The sequence below is a fragment of the Pogoniulus pusillus genome, chromosome 1, assembly GCF_015220805.1.
Source record: "Pogoniulus pusillus isolate bPogPus1 chromosome 1, bPogPus1.pri, whole genome shotgun sequence".
Taxonomy (NCBI): Eukaryota; Metazoa; Chordata; class Aves; order Piciformes; family Lybiidae; genus Pogoniulus; species Pogoniulus pusillus.
The window spans coordinates 53914996-53936771 of NC_087264.1; the positions used below are offsets into that span (position 1 = coordinate 53914996).

General features: G+C 49.0%; 1 protein-coding gene across 1 annotated transcript in view; it reads left to right on the forward strand.

Moving 5' to 3' along the window:
* EXT2 (exostosin glycosyltransferase 2) overlaps positions 1-21776 on the forward strand; it is a 100115-nt gene that overhangs the window by 44899 nt on the left and 33440 nt on the right. The window contains exons 8-9 of the mRNA XM_064152515.1: positions 6142-6273; positions 16076-16265. Of these exons, the coding sequence (XP_064008585.1) occupies positions 6142-6273; positions 16076-16265 (322 nt within the window). The remainder of the gene's footprint in view (positions 1-6141; positions 6274-16075; positions 16266-21776) is intronic.

Below are 21776 nucleotides of genomic sequence, written 5' to 3' on the forward strand. Positions count from 1 at the left end.
GGAAAAGACAGGAGGCTGGAAGGTTGCTTTCCTGAACTGGATTTCTCTCGATCCCAGTGTAACAGAAAGGATTTCTTTGCCTTGTGTTTTCCTTCTCCAGGTTGACTCTGCTCTGCTTTGCACTCCACACCATTAGTGTCATTGAGACTGGAACTTCTAACCATGCAACGAATGGACTTTGCAACCTGATGCTCTGCTGCCTTGTGCAGAGCTTATAAAGGGATGCAAGGCCCCCATGTGTGTTTATGTCTAAGGAAAATAACACCTTGCTTCAATACAAGAGACTTTCTGTGAGCAGCTTTTCCCAGTGCTGTGTCCTGCTGCCTCTTGGCTGCTGGGAAAATAACTACAAATGATTCCATCCTGAGGAACAGGATTTCATCCTCTGCCATCTGCCACACTGTGCTGAATAGAGAATTATAGAAGTGTTTGGGTTGCAAAAGACCTACAAGATAAAAGAGTCCAACCTTCAACCCAACACCACCATGGGCACTAAATCATGTCCCACAGCACCACAGGTTTCTTGAACACCTTCAAGGGATGGTGACTTCACCACGTCCCTGGGCAGCCTGTTCCAAAGCCTGATCACTAGCAGCAAAGATATTGTTCCTAATCTCCAACTTCGACCTCCCCTGGCACAGTTTCAGGCAATTTCCTCTCATTCTGTCACTTGATACCAGGGACAAGTGACCATCTCCCACCTCACTGCAACATCCTTTCAGGGAGCTGTAGTGAGCAATGAGGTCTCCTCTCAGTCTCCTTTCCTCCAGACTAAACGCTTCCAGTTCTTTCAGTTGCTCCTCACCAGCCCTGTTCTCCAGAGTCTTCACCAGCTTCTTTGCCCTTATTAATGCCAGTTTAGTTTGTTTGCAGTCCACCTGAGTAACATCCTGCAACTCCAAACAAGTGAAATTGAACTTTTGGGTCGGTTGATTGGTTGCTTACTTGGTTGATAGAAGGCAGAGTTGTCTTTAGCATCCTTAGGAGTTCTGAGGAAGAAAACCACACAAAACTTTCTAACTTTTTTCTTCTGTATTAAAGTTATTGCTAATGATCCTCAAGCTGGAGCCCACTGATGGAACAAGAGGCAATGAGCACAAACTAGAACCCAGGAGGTTCAACCTGAACACGAAGCGAAAAAATCTTTGGTGTGAGGGTGCTGGAGCCCTGGAGCAGGCTGCCCATAGAGCTTGTGGAGTCTTCTTGTCTGGAGAGATTCCAAATCCCCCTGGCCATTGTGACCCTGGGCAGGCTGCTGTGGTGCCCCTGCTTTAGCAAGGGGGTTAGGCTGGGTGATCTCCAGAGGTCGCTTCCAACCCCCACCATGCTGGGATTCTGGGATATGTACTTGGAGAGAGAAGTACCACTGCTTTGTAGTAAGCAGTTTTAGCCCTTATGGAATGTACTGAGTTTTCCTGGCCTGTCCAGTGAGGATACAGCAGTTGATACAGGAGGAAGGAAGTCAAACAACTAAACCTTAAGCCTGGCAGAAGTTGCTCAGCGAGTTGGTAGATGCCCCATCCCTGGATCAGGTTGTCTAGAGCTCTGAGCTACCTGCTACAGTTAAAGATGTCAATGCTGGCTGCAAGGGGATTGGACCTGCTTTGCCTTTAAAGTTCCTTACCCACTCAAACTGTGCCATGGTTCTATACCTGCAGATGTGGCCATGCTTGTGACCTTGGTCTCTTCCTTGGGGTGAGAGTTTTTCGCTCTCGTTCTTTCTGGCTTTGACATGGTGACACTGTCTTGGCTTTGTAAAATCTTCTGTAGAAATGGAATTCAGGTGAATTAATGAATGATCTATAAAACCTGCCTAGGTGTGATCTTCACAGCATCACAGGATGTTAGGGTTTGAAAGGGACCTTTGGAGATCTTGCAGTCCAAGTTCCCTACCAGAGCAGGACCAGAGAATCTAGCACAGGTCACACAGGAACACATCCAGACAGGGCTGGAAAGTCTTCAGAGAAGGAGATTACACAGCCTCACTGGGCAGCCTGTGCTAGTGCTCTGTGACTCTTATGGTGAAGAAGTTCTTAAGTTGAGGTGCAGCTTGCTGTGCTGTAGTTTACATCCAGAGCACAAGTGAGCAGAGGCTGTCCCTGTCCCTTCCTTCCTGACCCCCCCCAGCCCTCAGCTCTTGATAGACATTGATTAGCTCCCCTCTCAGCCTTCTCCTCTCCAGACTAACCAGCCCCATGGCTCTCAGCCTCTCCTCATCGGCAGTGCTCCAGTCCCTTCAGCATCCTTGTAGCCCTGCATTGGACTCTCTTCAGTAGATCCCTATCCCTCTTGAACTGCAGTGCCCAGAACTGGGTTCGGTGTTCCAGGTGGGACCTCACTAGGGCAGAGCAGAGGGAGAGGAGAACCTCCCTGGATCTGCTGGGCACACTTCTCTTAATGCCTCCAGGGATCCCATTGGCTTTCTTGGCCACCAGGGCATATTGCTGTCCCATGGAGACCTTGGTGTCCACCAGCACTCCCAGGTCCTTCTCCACCTCCCAACCTGTACTGGTGCAGTTTATTGTTCTTTCCCAGGTGCAGGACTCTGCCCTGATCCCTGTTGGACCTTGCTCAACAATTGAGCAATTTGCAGTCTTGGGCCACCTGCTGTAAGTGGCCCTGCTTTAGCAGGGGGATTGGACTCTGGAATCTCCAGAGGTCCCTTCCAACCCCCACCAGGGGATTCTGGGCTTCTATGTGAGAGCTGTGCTCAGATCTGCAACCATTGTCATGTCTTCTGAACTTAAGTGGACGAGGAAAATGTGTTTTGAGCTTTCTGGTTTTGTTGTTTTTCTCTCCTGTATGCTAAAAGTGTTCATTGGATTTTTATCCCTCCTGGGTGTTTGCTACATTCCCCACCACACCAGGCAGAGCAGAAAATAAGTTTCAAATGGGATGGACATCCAGAAAAGCTTTCCCAAGGCGTTTAGCAGCTTTGCATGCTGAGCAGCAGCCACTAGCAAGCCATGTTAATCAGTTCTGCTTTATAAAAGCAAACAAGGTGGGGAGGAAGTAACAAGACCCTGAAACATCTGTTTGGAGACTTCCAATCCCCTCAGAAGGTTTTGAGTTCTGCCTTTAAAGAAACACAGCTCCCAAAAATTACAACCAACTGTGGGAATGTTTTCTAGCTCTCTATCCAAAAGAAAAAAAATAGAATTACATAAATATTGGTTTATAAAAAGTAAATTCCATCTGCCCTCTCCTCCAGCTTTGCTTCTGTATCAAGGTGTGAGCTTGCCTGGTGTTGCAAATGTTCTCTCAGCAGAGAGAAGCTCAATCACATCCATCTGAGTCTTGCCAAAGGAGGAAAAACAGCTCTGGCTGTTATGAAGCTGGATAATGAAGAGGTCTCACAGGGATGATCCAAGGGCTGGAAACCCTTTGCTGTGAGACCAGGCTGAGAGAGTTGTTCAGCCTGGAGAAGAGAAGGCTCCAGGGAGACCTTCTGGTGGCCTTTTGGTGCTCGAGTAGGCCAGTAAGAAAGCTGGGAGCAGAGTTTTAAGGAGGACCTGTTGTGATGGGACAAGGGGGGAGGATTTGAACTAAAATATGGAGATATGGACTGGAGAGAAGAAAACATTTGTTTTTTTTACACTGAAGGTGGTGAGACTGTGGCCCAGGTTTCCCAGAGAGGTGGAGGAATCTCCACCCCTGGAACCATTCCAGGTCAGGTTGTTCCAGGCTCTGAGCTCTAGTTGCAGATGTCTCTGCTGACTGCAGGGACGGGGGACTAAGTGAGCTTTAAAGGCCACTTCCAACCCAAACCATTCTATGATTCTATAGAACAGCATCAATTAACACTTTTAGATCATTATAGGAGTTCTATCACTGAATAACAATGACATAGAGTCCTGTGCCTATTTGACCTAATTAATAGCTCCTTAATTGCTTTATGGAGTTATAGGTCAAAAGGCTACATGTAAGAATTTCTCCTTCCTACTCAGGGCTGCTGTTAGTGGTTCTAACATGAGGACAAACTTCTTTTCCCACAGCAGCTTGCCCAGGGTCACAGTGGCCAGGTGGGTTTGGAATCTCTCCGGACAAGGAGATTCCACAGTCTCTCTGGGCAGCCTGCTCCAGGGCTCCAGCACCCTCACAACAAAGAAGCTTCTTGTCACATTCAGGTGGAACCTCCTGGGTTCCAGTTTGTGCCTTCTGTTTCTATTATTGTTCAGTCAAAGCCTGGATGAGGCACTTAGTGCCATGGTCAAGTTGACTGGATGGGGCTGGGTGCTAGGTTGGACTGGATGAGCTTGGAGGTCTCTTCCAGCCTGGTTGATTCTATGATTCTTCAGCCCTCTGATCATTTTTGTGGCCTCCTCTGGATCTGCTCCATCAGTTCTATGTCACTCTTATACTGGGGCCCCAGAACTGGAGGCAGTACTCCAGGTCAGGTCTCAGCAGAGCAGAGGGGCAGAATCCCTGCCCTGTGCTGCTGCTCTCCCTGCTCTGGCTGCAGCCAGCACACAGCTGCCTGCTGGGCTGCCAGTGACCAGTGCTGGCCCCTGGGGAGTCTGTCACAGCTGACACCCCCAAGGCCTTCTCCTCCAGGCTGCTCTCAGCCACTCCTCACAAAGCCTGTGCTTGTGCTTGGGAATGCCCAATACAGGCCAGACTTACTGATGTTAAGAAGTGGTTCTTAGTTTCACCTTTTAGGATACATGCTTTTACTTGGTTGTTTATCTGCCTTAAAACCCTTTACCTTGGAAAAACTGAGTATTGCAGCAATTTGTCTTGTTCTGTGGTCAAAGAGGGGAAAAAGTGGTATAAAAAGTGTGAAGGTGCCAGTAAGGTTCCTTTAAATCTTCTCACTCTTGTTTAACCACTCCCAAAGTAATGCTGCTGCTGCTGCTTTTTGTCAGCTGCAGACCCTGGTGTTTTGAGGGGTGAAGTGTGAAGCCTTCAAGATGTATGGAAACATCCCATGGTGTAGCTCAGGATATTTCCATAGAGCTTGAAAACTTCACGCTCCACCCTACCCCTCTTGATTGATTTCCATCCAAACAGATCATGCAAGCAAGCCAAAACTGATTATGAATCATAGAGTCATAGAATGGCTTAGGTTGGAAGGGACCTCAGAGATCATCTGGTCCTACCCCACCCCCCTGCCCTGTGCAGAGATGCCTTACAGCTAGACTTGGCTGCTGGAGCTCTCATCCAACCTACCCTTGAATGCATACAGGGAGTGGGCATCTGCAGTGCCTCTGGTCAACCTGTTCCAGAGTCTCCTAACCCTTGTACTGAAGAATTTCTTCCTCAGCTCCAGCCTAACCCTGCTCTGCCTCAGCTTCAAACCATTCCCACTTGTCCTGTCTCTAGACACCCTCAGGACAAATCCCTCTGCAGCCTTCCTCTAGGATCCCTTCAAGTAATGGAAGGGTCCACTCAGAGCCTTCTCATTTCCAGGGTGAACAACTCCAACTCCCTCAGCCTATCCCCATAGCAAAGATGCTCCAGCTCTTGGAGCATCCCTGTGGTCCTCCTCTGAACTTACTCCAGCAGCTCTGTGTCCTCCTGTCTCAGTTCTAATTTAAATTCCCAGAGACTCAAATATATTGATAGAACCAATAACAATTTCTTAGAGTGTCCTTCCCTCTTCTTTCCCAAAAGAAAGGAATTAGATGTAGAGAGAGGAAAGGTAAGCACACCCAAATAAATGATCTCACTCTGCTTTGGAAGTTAACAAGAGAAGTAGTTTAACAACAAATTAAAAAGGTATCTGAGGTGGGGAAGTTACAAAGGCATAGGGAAGGGAAAACAAATACAAAATGTGTAAATACAACCCGATTTTGGGGGTAAGGAGTTTGTCTGCCTCGTGGGTGATGGCCACGTGGTAAAACAAAGAGAACCAGGAACAGGATGGTGATGCTGGTGAGCAGGGAGGCAGGGAGTGCAGAGAGAGAGAACAGGAAGCTCCCCCTGCTTTTATAGACCTTCAGACAGGAAGGGGGAGTGGGCTAACCGTGGTGGTGTTCAGACCCACCGCTGGGGAAGGGTCAGGACCACCTAGGGTCACGTTCAAGGTCACTCCCCCTGGAGGGTTAACACTGTACACCTTCTTATGCTGGGCACACCAGAACTGGAGGCAGTATTTGAAGTGAGGGTCTCAACTGGATCTGTGTGATCTTCTCTTTGCAGGCAAGGTGGTTCTGGGAGGCCTATTTTCGCTCCATGAAAGCAATCGCTCTTGCTACCCTTCAGATCATCAACGACAGGATTTACCCTTATGCTGCCATTTCTTATGAGGAATGGAATGATCCCCCAGCTGTGGTGAGTAAATCTGTTTGGTTTCCTCAGAAAACAAATTGTGGGGTTGGTATTTTTCTTATTTTAATAAAAGCTGTGTGCTGTGGAATTGGTAATAAATTCTGCCTAGCTGTGTTTGTGTGCTGTGCTGGGGACTTGAGCAGATGAAGCTAATATATTTTTATATCCTGGCAAACTTTTACCTTTTGCTGTTGCACAGGCTAAAAAAAATTGCATTTTGCAGCATTTTATTTGTTTTTCACACACAGCAGACATGTTTCTTTATTTCTGTGGAACTGAGTATGGCCTAAGTGCTCTTCAGAAACAATGAATAGAGTAGAAGTGCTCAGTGGAAATTATTGAAGGTCTTAAGCTATCTGCAAGGCTCTTTCATATCTACCTCTTTAATATCTTTATGAATGATCTGGGTGACGGAAACAAGTACACCCTCAGTCAGTTTGCAGATGACTTCAAGTGGGGTGGCAGTGTTGATCTGCTTGAAGGTAGGGAGGCTCTACAAAGGGATCTGAACAGACTGAATTCGTGGACTGAAGCCAACTCTACCAAGGCTGATGCTAAACTGCATCCCTCGGCACCACATCTCTGCCTCTTTGAAACACCTCAAGGAATGAGGATTGAGACATCTCCTTGGGGAGCCTGTTCCAGTTTTGAGCACCCTTTCAGTGAAGAAGTTCCTTCTAATATCCAACCTAAACCTCCTCTCATGCAACTTGAGGCTGTTTCCTCTTGTCCTATCACTTGTTGCTTGGTAGACGAAACTGACCCCCATGTTGCTCCAGCTTCCTGCAAGGAAGTTGTGGAGCGCAATGAGGTCTGCCCTCAAGCTTCTCTTCTCCAGACTAAACAGCCCCAGTTCCCTCAGCTGCTTCTCACCAGTCCTGTTCTCCAGGCCTATCACCAGCTGCATTGCCCTTCTCTGGATCCACATGAGCAGTTGTTGACAGAGACTTAGCAGGTCATAGTGGTGTTTCAAAAGATGATTTTCATTTGCCTAGCCACAAAGGCCAGTCACCTACTAGAGAGAAAATGTAGCACTTGACATTATTGAAGACAGAAAGCATGCTATGCAAGAATCCCAGCATCCCAGCATGGTGAAGATTGGAAGGGACCTCAGCAGATCATCCAGTCCAACCCCCACGCTAAAGCAGGGGCATCCACAGCAGCTTGCCCAATGTTGCAATGGCCAGAGGGGGTTGGAATGTCTCCAGACAAGGAGACTTCACAACCTCTCTGGGCATCCTCATCCGGGGCTCCAGCACCTTCAGCACAAATCAGTTTTTCCTCGTGCTCAGGTGGAATCTCCTGGGTTCTAATCTGTGCCCATTACCTCTTGTCCTGTCACTGGGCACTACTGACAAGACCCTGCTCCCAACCTCTTGCTCCCCACTCTTTATTTCTTGCTGAGCATTGCTCATATCTCCTCTCAGGCTGCTCTTCTCCAGGCTCAGCAACCCCAGGGCTCTCAGCCTGTCCTTGTCAGAAGTCAGTATGTACTCCACAGGAGAGAGATCAGAATATCTGAACACCTTTAGGTGATATTAGCAGAGCAAACACCTCCAAACACTTCCCACAATGAAGAAAATGACCTGAGGATTACTCAGTCTTCAAAGATGAGTCAAAAGTATCTTCTAGATTCCCTTCTTTGCTGGGGAAACCAATCTTACTCTGAGCAACAAGCAGGCTCATTTTTCACTTTTCTTTCTTTTTTCAATATATACTTGGAAAAAAAAATATGAGGCATTAAATCCAGAGGTTTATGACCAGAGACATGGCAACTGAACTCTGAAACTGTCGGAAAATACATAGCAGTGACACCATGCTAGGGTGGTGTGAGGAGGGAGGAATGTGGCATCCATGTGGAACTGCAAAGAGGAGTTACAAGGCTGCAATCAAGACAGGCTGGAACTCATCCAGGCTGTTTGAGTGCACACCTTGTATCATGACTCTGTTGTGCCACAAGTGCTCAGTTCCTTGGTGGGTTTTTTTATGCCTTAGCTGAAAGAGTTTATCCTTCTCAATGAAAATTGCTTCATGTCTGCTCTGGGCAACCTGATGTAGTTGAGGATGCCCCTGCTTACTGCAGAGGATGTTGGATTAGATGACATTTGGAGGTGCCTTCCAACTCAGATCATTCAGTGATTCTATGCTTGCATTCACTTCTTGCTTTGATATGGAAGAGAAGTACCATGAAAAGTTCCTTGATGGGCTGTGTCAGCTCCTTGTTAGTCAGCAGCACTGAGCACTGGTCACACCTTGAGTCTTGTGTCCAGTTCTGGGCCCCTCAATTCAAGAGAGATGTTGAGGTGCTGGAAAGTGTCCAGAGAAGGGCAACAAAGCTGGTGAGGGGCCTGGAGCACAGCCCTGTGAGGAGAGGCTGAGGGAGCTGGGGGTGTGCAGCCTGCAGAAGAGGAGGCTCAGAGGGTACCTCATTGCTGTCTGCAGCTCCCTGAAGGGAGGCTGTAGCCAGGTGGGGTTGGTCTCTTCTGCCAGGCAACCAGCAATAGAACAAGGGGACACAATCTCAAGTTGTGCCAGGGGAAGTCTAGGCTGGATGTTGTTAGGAAGTTGTTGTCAGAGAGAGTGATTGGCATTGGAATGGGCTGCCCAGGGAGGTGGTGGAGTCGTTGAAGCAAAGTCTGGCTGAGGCACTTAGTGCCTTGGTCTGGTTGACTGCATAGGGCTGGGTGCTAGGTTGGACTGGATGTTCTTGGAGGTCCCTTCCAACCTGGTTGATTCTATGATTCTTTCACAGCTGAATTAAAACAAAGTCTGGTTAGAAATTGTTCAACAGCAGTTAAAGGTGTGTGGAGCAGTCTGACACAATCCTCTGATGTGTTCAGCAGGGGATTTTGAGAGCCACTCTGGGCCTCGGTGAGATTTCACTGATTCCCATTGAGTTGGAAGGGATCCTCAGAGGTCATCTTGTCCAATGCCCCTGCAGGCAAACAGGAACATTTCCAACTAGATCGACCTATACTGGGCAACATCTAATTGATTAGATAGGGCTGGGTGATAGGTTGGACTGGATGATCTTGAAAGTCTCTTCCAACGTGGTTGATTCTGTGATCTGGTCTGATCTTGAATATCTCTAGAGATGGGGCCTCAACCACATCCCTGTGCAACCTGCTCCACAATTTCACCACTCTGATTGTGAAGTTCATTTTGATGTCTGACCTCAGTCTACCCTGCTCCAGCTTCAAACCATTGCCTCTTCTTCTATCACTACAAGCCCTTGTCGGAAGTCTCTCCCCAGCTTTCTTGTGGCCCACTTCAGGTACTGGAAGGCTGCTCTAAGGTCTCCCCAGAGCCTTCTCTTCTCCAGGCTGAACAGCCCCAACTCTCTCAGCCTGTCCCCATAGAGGAGGTGCTGCAGCCCTCTGATCATCTTCATGGCCCTGTGTTATGTTTCATCCTATCTACTGCTGTAAGCATGGCAGTTCAGTGCCTTTTGTGTTTCCTGGCCTGCTAGAAAGGGGCAGTGAGTTATGGACAAGCCAGAAAATGACCCTTTTATGGTCATATGAACTGTTCTGATGGGCTGGATTAAAACTGATGACCTAGGTGTGAGATGTCAGCTGTTAACCTTCAGTTAAAGACTTTTTTATGCTCTAAGAGAGATACAGTAGCTTCTCACTTGTGCTTTTTGTCATTGTTTAGTTTTGCCTCATACCTGGCTAACATGTAGCTCTGAAAAATGCAGGGTCTGTCCAGATTCCTTTAGCTGCTTTTAGCCTGTTAATGTAGACACAAAAGATGACACTGAGAAAGAGATTGACGTTAAAAAGCTTTTGAGGAATTCCTAAAGTCCACTGTTGCCTGAGTTGGAGCTGCTCTGAGCAAACTCTAATCTGATGGTTAAAATCATAGAATGGTTTAGGTTAGAAGGGACCTCCTAAGGTCCTCCAGTCCAACCTCCAGTGCAGTAAGCCAGGGGCATGCTCAACAGGAGACTTTTGGTTTTATGTCTGGGGCTGCTGTAGAGCGTTGAGCTTGGATGATACAGATCATAGTTTAATAATCACTTTGAGATCACCGAGTCCAGCCTCTCTCTCAGAGCTCACAATCCCACTGCTACTACTGCTTAGCTCCTGCCACTAAACCATAGCCTCTCACCAGGTCCCTGGATGGGGCCAGACTCTTTTCAGTGATGCCCAGCCTCAGGGCAAGGGGCAATGGGCACGAACTGGAACCCAGGAGATTCCACCTTAACAGGAGAAGAAAATTCTTTGGTGTGAGGGTGCTGGAGCCCTGGAGCTGCTGTGGGTGACCTGCTTTATCAGGGGAGTGGGACTGAACAATCTTCAGAGGTTCCTTCCAACCCTACCAGGCCAGGGTTCTGGGGTTCTTGTGTCTAGCTGGCCTTTGTGATCCTGGACAAGCTCCTGTGGGTGCCCCTTCTTTAACAAGGGGGATCCTTAGAGGTCTCTTCCAACCTCTACCATGCTGGGACTCTGGTATTCAGTGAGCTGATATATTTGTAGTGAAGGAAATTGCCTTTTTCTTAGGCAGTATTTCCACATCCACACTTGTGGAAAGCAGGCACAGGGCAGCTGCAGCCTGAGTCTTGCCCTATGTCCATACCCATTCCTGAATTCTCCTCTCCAGGAACAGTCTCCAGCTTCAGACCATTCCTAAGTTTCCACTGGCATTCAGGATTCCATGCTTGGGGTTTTCATGTGGACTGCATGCCATAAGTGACATGAGATTAGGAAACTGCTATTTGAACTTGATCCTTTTTGCCCATAAAAGTGATTCACAGCAAACAACCTTGTAATCTTAGATTAATTATCTGAGCTCTTCTAACGATGTCAGCTGGGGAGGGCAAGAGCAAAGGGTTGTCTTAGCCCATAGCTGAGTGTCAACACTTTGTTAAGTGAGGTGATGGATGATCAGTCCTCTCTGCTCTTCTCTCTCTCTGACAGTCAGTGTTCCTGTGAGTTTCCATCAAGAATCTCAATACAAAAAATCAGGACTGAAGCAAATGTTCCTTCACCACTTAAGCTTCTGGAGCAGCCACTGGGGAGAGCCCATCCCTGTGTCATTATCCATTTCATGCTTTGCTGCCTTAATGGAGATTTAATTAGGTTGCTGGTGAATTAATTGCCTGGATGGTTTTGCTTTTCCCAAGCAGAAATCTGGAAGGCTTTAGCCAAATTATGGAGGCTTGAATTTGCCCGATTTCCTGCAGAAAGTGGGGGTCAAGAGGTCTCAGACTGTAGACACACTCTTCAGGCAGGCAGCAGGGGGTTGACTCTTAATGGCACTTGAGAGATGCTTAATTGCCTTTTGGAAATGTTGGCTTTTTTTCTCAAAGCAGGGGTCTGGTTCTCCCTTCCATTAGTCTGTGTCTACAGGCTTCTCCATCTCTCCATCATCTTTTAGTAGATGTGAGCAAAACCACCTCCAAAGTCACCTTATTTTTCCTGGGGGAGGATTTTCATGCTTTTCTGGAAGCAGTAAAAGTTGGAATTTAAGTTATGTACACACAATTTAAGTTTTTTAAGGTCATTTTTTCAGGCCCATCTTTCTTTGCATGCACAGAAGTATCTCCCTTTTGGTTTTTTTTTCCTACCTAAAATGCTCTTGGCTGACAGAAAAATAAAGAAACCCATAACAAAACAGGAGGGGGGGAATGAATCCTTTTCCAAGGATATTCATTAGGAAATGCTGTGGCCAGAGAGAAAATGTTGATAAAGAAGGCATCAAGTGGGAGCCACAAATTTTGGTGGTGATACTCACCTCCATCCAGCACTGTCTGGAGATTTCTGTCTGAGCTATTTCTTCTTGTAAAGCAGAAACAAGATTTCCTTGGCCCTTGGAGTATGATCTTAAACCTCTGCTTTAGGTAGTAATGGGGAGAGGTTTCTGAAGTTGTTTTAAGCTGCTCAGTGTTACACAGGGTTAGTTGGGTAATAGCAGTCTTGGGCTAATGGAGTTCATAGATTCATGGAATGGTTGAGGTTGGAAGGGACCTTAAAAATCATCTAGTTCCAACCCCACTGCTGGCTTGCATGGAAGGCACTTGGTAAAGCCCAAGGGAGGTGGACTGTGCTCTGGTGACATTTAGGTTGTGATTTGCTGTGAGAATTGGTGAAGCTGCAGGAGAATCAGGAGGGTGTCCCCTTCTGCCACCAATTGTCAGATGAGCAGAAATACCACAGAATGTCAAGAGTTGGAAGGGACCTCTGAAGATCCTCCCATCCTACCCCCCTGCCAGAGCAGGGTCACCTAGAGTGGGTCACACAGGAACACGTCCTGATGGGTCTTGAAAGTCTCTAGAGAGGGCTGCCACAGCCTCTCCGAGCAGCCTGCTCCAGGACTCCAGCACCCTCACAGTGAAAACGTTTTTCATTATGTTTCCATGACACCTCCTGCTCCAGCTGGCACCCAGTGCCCCTTGTCCTGTTGCTGAATATCCCTGAGCAGAGCCTGGCTGCATCCTCCCCACACTTCCCTGCACATCTTTAGCAGCATCAATGAGGACAGCCCTCAGGCTCCTCTGCTCCCAGCCCCAGCTCCCTCAGCCTGGCCTTACAAGAGTTGTTCCACTGCCTGCAGCATCGTTATGGCTCTGTGCTGGACTATTTCCAGCAGTTTCTTGAGCTGAGTGGCCCAGAACTGGACAGAGTATTCCAGATGTGGCCTCAGCAGGACAGAGTAGAGGGACAGAAGACTCTCTCCTGACCTACTGACCACAGCTTTGCTGATTCACCTCAGGATGCCCTTGGGACACATTGCTGGCTCATATATGTAGAGAAGCTTTAGTTTTAGATTTAATCATCTGAAAGCAGAGTTGTCTCTGCAGGTCTCAGTTGCTGAAGTGATGGATATCTCTTTTCTGAATGGCTGAGCATAGTCTCTGCTGTCACAGGGCTTTGCTTTCATCAACCAAAGCTCCCAGACTTTTCTGCATTACCCTGATACTCCTCCTGGGTCAAAACCAGAGCGTCACAACTGTCATTGGGAGCCTCAGTAATTATTCTGGTTCAAGGCCACTTTACAGAGCCCCAGCATGGTGGGGGTAGGAAGGGACCTCTGGAGATCATCCAGTCCAACCCCTTGGCTTAAGCAGGGTCACCCCCAGCAGGCTGCACAGGATTGTGTCCAGGTGGGTTTGGAGTCTCCAGAGAAGGGGACTCCACACTTGTACCTGCTAAGGTGTGTCTAGCTGAAGATTAGTCTCATCTTCCCAGCTCTTTCAGGAAGTGTACCAGAAGGAGTTACTCTTACTGCCAGATCCTCACCTGGAGCCTCCCTCGAGACCTCCCTGGATAAAAGTGTGCCAGTGCTGTGCTTAGCTTCAGGGCTGCAAAGATGCTGAGGGGCCTGGTGCATCTGTGAGGAGGGAAGGCTGAGAGCCCTGGGGCTGCTGAGCCTGGAGGTGAGCAGCCTGAGAGGGGATGTGAGATAAAGAACCTGTCGGAGGCAAGAGGCTGGGGCCAGACTCTTTCAAGTGGTGCCCAGTGACAGGCCAAGGGGCAATGTGCACACACTGGAACCCAGGAGGTTCTACCTGAACATGAGGAGAAACTTCTCTGTGGTGAGGGTGCTGGAGCCCTGGAGCAGGCTGCCCAGAGAGGTTGTGGAGTCTCCTTGTCTGGAGAAGAGTGAGATCCTGGGCAAGCTGCTGTGAGTGACTGCTTAAGCAAGGGGTTGAACTGGATCATCTCCAGAGGTCCTTTCCGACCCCCAAGCCATCACAGGCTGGTTAGTGTGAAAAAGAGGAGTCTGAGGAGAGACTTCATTGCTGTCTATAGCTACCTAAAAGTACATTGTGGAGAGGCTGCTGCTGGTCTCTTCTCACAGGTAGTTGGAGACAACAAGAGGGAATGGCCGCAAGCTGCCACTGGGTAGGTTTAGACTGAATATTAGGAATTATTTTTCCCAGCAGGAGTGGTCAGGCATTGGAAGGGGCTGCCCAGGGAGAAGAGTGATCAGCATTGGAAGGAGCTGCCCAGAGAGAAGAGTGATCAGCATTGAAAGGAGCTGCCCAGGGAGAAGAGTGATCAGCATTGGAAGGAGCTGCCCAGGGAGGTGGTGGAGTCACCAACCCTGGATGCGTTTAGAAGTCGTGTGGCTGAAGTGCTTGGGCCTGTGGTTTGAGGGCAGACTTTGCAGAGTAGGGGTAGCAGTTAGACTTGGTGGTCCTGAGGGGCTTCTCCACCCGGAGTGTTTCTGCGATTCCTCCTGGTGCAGGCAGCCTCCTGGTGTGATTCTGGCTGGGGATTCTCTCAGTGCCGCTGTGAACTGCTGCCGCTCACTGAGCTCTTAGAAGTGTTTGTAATTTTTATAGCCCGGGGTTCAAGACTCCCCTGTCCCAGGACAGCATCACTCAGTTTTCTTCTTTCCCATCTTCCCTTTTCATCTTGTCCACAAAGGTCTCATTTTTCCCTTTGCTTCTCTGTCCGACCCCTGCATGGAATGTCAACTGGAATGGAAAAATTGAGACTGAAGTGCTGGTGCCTTCATTCCTTGGTGCCTTGGCTGCTTCCTCCCCCACACTCCTGAGGAGGTTGGCATATTCATCGATAATTCAGTTGTCTGTCTTGTCTTCTGCCAGCTGAGCTGGCTCCTTCATGCCAGCAGTCTTGAAGTCAGGCCTTTAAAGGGGTGATACCCTAGTTAAAATTCGCTCTCTGAAATCCATCTTTGCATCTCATCCCTCACTTCTGTTGCTTTTCATGAACCTAGGTGGGGTTCATGGGGTCCACCACTGAAGAAACACACTTCTGTGGGAGCTGGGCTCCTCAATTCAAGAGAGATGCTGAGGTGCTGAAACATATCTAGAGAAGGGCAGCAAGGCTGGGGAGGGGCCTGGAACACAAACCCTGTGAGGAGAGGCTGAGGGAGCTGGGGGGGTGCAGCCTGCAGCAGAGGAGGCTCAGGGCAGAGCTCATTGCTGTCTGCAGCTGCCTGCAGGGAGGCTGTAGCCAGGTGAGGTTGGGCTCTTCTCCCAGACAACCAGTAACAGAACAAGGGGACACAGCCTCAAGTTGTGCCAGAGGAGGTCTAGGCTGGATGTGAGGAGGAAGTTGTTGGCAGAGAGAGTGATTGGCATTGGAATGGGCTGCCCAGGGAGGTGGTGGAGGCACTGTCCCTGGAGGTGTTGAAGCAAAGCCTGGCTGAGGCACTTAGTGCCATGGTCTGGTTGATTGGCCAGGGCCAGGTTCTAGGTTGGACTGGATGATCTTGGAGTTCTCTTCCAACCTGGCTGATTCTATTCTGTTCTGTTCTACTCCTTTCAGTGCCTTGGGTTGACATCTTAGGCCAGATTTCACTTTTTTTTTTTGCCCTTCCTTCTGATTTGTAGTGCTGATTGAGTTGCTCCTTGAAATAGAAATGGGTAAATGAGAGTAGAGTCATGGGGGGCAGAATTCACTTTGCTTTTTCTGCTTCCTCTATCTGTCTCCCTCCTCCACTTTGCTTTTTACCTTGAATCCCTCTTACTTACAGTGATACAGAAGATGAAGTTAAGAAAGAGATTTGAATTAAAAAGGTTTTGAGGAATTCCTAAAGTCCACTGTTGCCTGAGTTGGAGCTGATCTGAGCAAACTCCAATCTGATGGTTAGAATCATAGAATGGTCTGAGTTAGAAGAGACCTCTAAAGGTCATCCAGTCCAACCCCCTCTTCAGTCAGCAGAGGGATCCTCCACTAGAGGAGGTTGCTCAGACCCTTCAAGAGCCTGATCTCTAGAGCTGGAGTCTCAAGTGCCTCCCTGGGCAGCCTGGCTGTGTGAATTGCTGCCTCCTGTGGTGAGTCACATCAGGCAAATTATTTTCCTGTCTTCTTCGATTCCCTCACAGAAATGGAGCAGTGTGAGCAACCCACTCTTCCTTCCCCTGATCCCTCCTCAGTCCCAGGGTTTCACAGCCATAGTTCTGACCTACGACCGCGTGGAGAGCCTTTTCCGGGTCATCACGGAGGTGTCCAAAGTGCCCAGCCTGTCCAAGCTCTTAGTTGTGTGGAACAACCAGAATAAGAACCCACCAGAAGGTAAGACCCTGTGGTAGGTGTGGAAGGGGAGGGTGAAACTGAGCTTAGCATGCCTGGCTGCATCTTTTACAGAGTGGCTTTTCTTCTGTCCTCTTCTCCAACTGATTCTGCTTGGGTCTGTGTGAATGTCATGAGGTTCAACAAGGTGCTACGCCCGTCTCAGGGCAGTCCTTGGTATCAATCCAGGCCAGAGGATGAGGGGATGGAGAGCAGCCCTGTGGAGAAGGATTTGGGGGTGCTGGTGGGTGAAAAGCTGGACAGGAGCTGGCACCATGTGTTCACAGTGCAGATCCAACCCTGTCCTGCGCTGATCTCCAATACTGTGGGCAACAGATAGAGGGAGGGGATTCTGGCCCTCTGCTCTGCTGAGCCCCCACCTGCAGTGCTGGGACCAGCACAGCAGAGACAGGAACCTGTTGGAGCAGGGCCAGAGGAGGCCACAGCAATGCTGGGAGGGATGGAAGCCCTCTGCTGTGAGGCCAGGCTGAAGAGTGGGGTTGTTCAGCCTGAAGAAGAGAAGGCTCCAGGGAGATCTACAGGTGGCCTGTCAGTGCTTGAAAGAGCTGATCAGAAGGCTGGGGACAGACTGGGCCTGTTGTGACAGGACAAGGGGTGACAGTTTGAACTGAGAGAAGGAGATTTAGCTTGGAGAGAAGGAAGAATTTTTTTATATATGGGGGTGGTTAAGCACTGGCCCAGGTTGTGCAGGGAAGTTGTAGAAGCCTAATCCCTGGAACCATTTCAGGTGAGGCTGTCTGGGGCTCTGAGCAACCTGCTCTAGTTGTGGATGTGTCTGCTGACTCTGGATGGGTTGGGCTAGGTTACCTTCAAAGGTCTGTTCTTCAGCCAGCTATCAACTAATATCCCCAGGTCCTTTTCCACTGGACAGTACACATCCACTCTGCCCAAAGCCCTGTGAGCACCAAATGCAGGTGGATTTAGCCCAAATGAATTGTTTCCACATTTCCCTTGAGTGAGGCTGAGATGCAGGAGAGCTGACAGAAATAAATCATTGCAATGATCTTTTGGCTTTGATCACTCCATTCATCTTGCCTGGAGAAATTCTTGACAATTAAAGTGTGTTTAATTATTTGCTGCTTCCATTACCACTAAACCAGAAACTAGTTTGATAACCCCCCCAAATCCTTTGGGTTTAGAGCTGAAAATCATGGATTTGAGAGCGCAGTGGCAAGCACAGGCAGTTTTAGTCTTCCTTTAGCCTAAGCACTGCACTGAAGCAAATAAATCTTTGTTCCTAGTGTCCCTCACCCCTTTCTTACTGTCACAGCCATTGTAATCTCTTGGCCTGTGGCTAGAGACAGGTCAGTTTGATTAAATTAACTTTGGTTTATTCCAGATCCATGCAGGGCATTCCACTTGGCTCTTGAGCCAGGCTCTCCTTTAGCCTGTCTGTTAGTGATCCTAATCCTTGGACTTCAAAGCTTCTGCTGTTTATAGCCTGTTAAAGCCAGGAAGTTTCTGATGGATTAGAGCAAGGAATGGGTTTGAAGTTTGTAATGTGCACCACTATGGCTGATAAAGGTTGGTTTATTACCCTACAGTAGGATCTGCACTTTTATGGCTATTCACTTTTAATTGGTCATAGGAAAGCTGAGGTGCTTAACCTCCCAGAAAACCTAGCCCCATGTTTCCTGCTCCTTTCCCATCTAAGGGACCGAGTTTGGGACAGAAGCAAATCTTGGGTTTTTCCAGCTCTTTTGTGTGTTTTGCTTTGGTTTTGTCTTGCATGTGTCAAGTGGGAAGGCTGAGTTGAAGAGGCAGCTGACTTGGATTTGGGTCTCTGGAGATGGAGCTGGCATAGTGCCACCAAATATGACATGCGGCTGCTCCTTTCTTTTCCTCTGTCAACACCAGGAAAGTATTAGAGCTGAAAATGTGTCATTGTTATGAAAGTATGGGGGAAGAGAGGGAATCTGTCCCTAGGCATGGAAAGTCTGGAAGCAGGAGCAAGCTCCAAAATTCATGTTCATTTCTGGGGTTGCTTTGCGGGTTTTGTGTGGACTTCTAGTAAGGCTATTATGTCATAAAACTCAGCAGGCTCAGTGTTTGACATGAAAACAGACTTAAGGTGGACTAGAGGAGCTTTAAAGCTCCCTTCCAACCCAAACCATTCCATGATTCTAAGAAATATTCTATTCTAAACATCATTCAGAATTTGAGACACTGACCTCCTCAACAGTTGTGACTTTCCACATGATGGGAGTGCTTCTTTTGTGCCCAGGTGGCCAAGAAGACCACCAGCATCCTGGCCTGGATCAGCAATAGTGTGGCTAGCAGGAGCAGGGCAGGGATTGTCCCCCTGGCACTGGTGAAGCCACACTGTGAATTCTGGGTTTGGTTTTGGGCACCTCACTGCAAGGTGGACATTAAGGTGCTGGAGTGGGTCCAGAGAAGAGCAACAAAACTGTGAAGGGTCTGGAGAACAGGGCTGGTGAGGAGCAGCTGAGGGATATTGGGATGTTTAGTCTGGAGAAGAGGAGGCTGAGGGGAGACCCCATTGCTCTCTACAGCTTCCTGAAAGGAGACTGCAGTGAGGTGGGGGTTGGTCTCTTCTCCCAAGCAGCAGGATAACAGGAAACAGCCTAGTTTGGGAGGCTTAGTTTGGACATAAGGAACAATTTCTTCCCAAAAGGATTGTCAAGGCCTGGAACAGGCTACCCAGGGCAATGGTGGAGGCCCCAATCCCTGGGGGGGGATTGAAAAGCTGTGTAGATGTGTTGCCAAAGGACATGGTATAGTGGTGACCTGGCAGTGCTGGGTTAATGGTTGGACTTGATGACCTTGAAGATCTTTTCCAACCAAAGTGATTCTGTGATTTGATAGATACACTAAAATTTAAACAATGATGGGAAACCCTGTGGCAAGTTTAATACCTTTAGACCATTTACAAAGAGTGGAATAGGCCATCCCCACTTTATAACTTCAGAAACTGGACCACCTGGAGGTCACAGAATCACAGAATGTTAGGGGTTGGAAGGGACCTCCAGAGATCATCAAGGCCAGCCAACCCCATGCAGTCTTCACCATTGCCTGATAGTTCAGCTTTAGGGCAAGGAACCGATTCAAGAAGGGTCTGTGTCTTGCTTTCTGCTTGAGAGGCCTGATGGACAGAGGCATGGGTAAAGGGGCAGAAGCTTTACTGGGTGTTTTGAGATCATTGCTCATTATGTGCATCACTAAGCTAGCCTGAGAGTGGGAACCAGCAGCCTCATCTCTTGGTGCTGAACTCACAATGTGAAGGAAAAGACACAACTGCAGCAGATACATCTGTGCAACCAGAGTTTTCAGAGTGCTTGCACACACAGTCCCCAAACCCCAACGTGGTGAGAGCTAGAAGTGACCTCTGGAGATCATCCAGTCTGACCCCCTCTGCTAAAGCAGGATCACCCACAGCAGCTTGCCCAGAATCACAGTGGCCAGGTGGGCTTGGAGTCTCTCCACAGCCTCTCTGGGCGGCCTGCTCCAGGGCTCCAGCACCCTCACAACACAGAATTCTCTCCTCATGTTCAGATGGAACCTCCTGGGTTCCAGCTTGTGCCCATTGCCCTTTGTCTTGTTGCTGGGCATCAGTGACAAGAGTCTGGCCCCAGCCCCTTGCCACCCACCCTTTAGCTGTTGCTGAGTGCTGCTCAGATCCCTTCTCAGGCTGCTCTTCTCCAGGCTCAACAGCCCCAGGGCTCTCGGCCTTCCTTCCTCACAGAGATGCTCCAGGCCCCTCAGCATCTTTATAGCTTTTCCTGAACTCTCTCCACTAGTTCCCTGTCTCTCTTGAACTGGGGAGACCAGAACTGTGCCCAGTACTGCAGATGTATTCTTACTAGGGCAGAGTGGAGGGGCAGGAGAACGCTCCTTGACTGCTGATCTCTGCTTAGTGCACCCCAGGATCTCATTTGCCTTCTTGGCCATGGGCACATTGCTGGCTCGTGGTGAACTTGTTACCCACCAGCATTCCCAGTTTTTTCTCTGCAGAGCTGCTTTCCAGCAGATCAGCCTCTCACCTATACTGGTGCAGGAGGTGATTCCTCCCCAGCTGCAGGACCCTGCAGTTCTCACTGAACTTAAAGAGGTTCCCTCCACCCAACTCTCCAGGTCTGCATAAATGGTAAAAAAACAACATCAGAAATCTCTGCTTGTTGATGTGAAAGAGACATGAGAAAATATCCCTTAAGGTCTTGCTTTTTCACTTGAACCTCAAAGCTTGATAGACTACCTGTACTGATCCAAGTGTTCTCTGGGTTTAAGGATGTGATCTCTGCCCTGTGGCTTTGGCTGAGCCATGCTAGAAGCCTGTCAACCCATCAGTGATGGCAGCAGGCCCGTGGCTGTATGGATAACATCTTCATAGATGATCTGGATGAGGGCATGGAGTCAGTCATCAACAAGTGTGCAGATGACACCAAGCTGGGGGCAGATGTGGCTGGGTTGGAGGGCAGAAGGGCTCTGCAGCAGGACCTTGACTGCCTGCACAGATGGGCAGAGTCCAAGGGGATGGCTTCAATAGCTCCAAGTGCAGGGTGCTGCACTTTGGCCACAACAACCCCATGCAGAGATACAGACTGGGGTCGGAGTGGCTGAGAGCAGCCAGACAGAGAGGGATCTGGGGGTGCTGATTGATACCCACCTGAACATGAGCCAGCAGTGTGCCCAGGTGGCCAAGAGAGCCAGTGGCATCCTGGCCTGCATCAGGAATGGTGTGGCCAGCAGGAGCAGGGAGGTCATTCTGCCCCTGTACTCTGCACTGGTTAGACCACACCTTGAGTGCCGTGTTCAGTTCTGGGCCCCCCAGTTTAGGAGGGACATTGAGATGCTTGAGCGTGTCCAGAGAAGGGCAACGAGGCTGGGGAGAGGCCTTGAGCACAGCCCTACGAGGAGAGGCTGAGGGAGCTGGGGTTGGTTAGCCTGGAGAAGAGGAGGCTCAGGGGAGACCTCATTGCTGTCTACAACTACCTGAGGGGAGGTTGTGGCCAGGAGGAGGTTGCTCTCTTCTCTCAGGTGGCCAGCACCAGAACAAGAGGACACAGCCTCAGGCTGTGCCAGGGGAGATTTAGGCTGGAGGTGAGGAGAAAGTTCTTCACTGAGAGAGTCATTGGACACTGGAATGGGCTGCCCGGGGAGGTGGTGGAGTCGCCGTCCCTGGAGCTGTTCAAGGCAGGACTGGACGTGGCACTTGGTGCCATGGTCTGACCTTGAGCTCTGTGGTAAAGGGTTGGACTTGATGATCTGTGAGGTCTCTTCCAACCTTGGTGATACTGTGATAACATTAAAAAAAAAGGATTAAAAGCTTTGCAGTAGGACAGGGAAAAAAAACAACTATTTTTTATTACTTGCTCCCTCACTCTGCACCCATTAAAACAACTGTTCTGGTTCCAGTGCCTGCTGCTGGGGATGCTTGGGTAGACAGGATGTGCTTTTATTTTCTCCACCAGCCAAGTACTTCTGGCTTTTCATTTCTGTTTGCCTAAATTGCCCATCCTGAAACTGAATAAAATA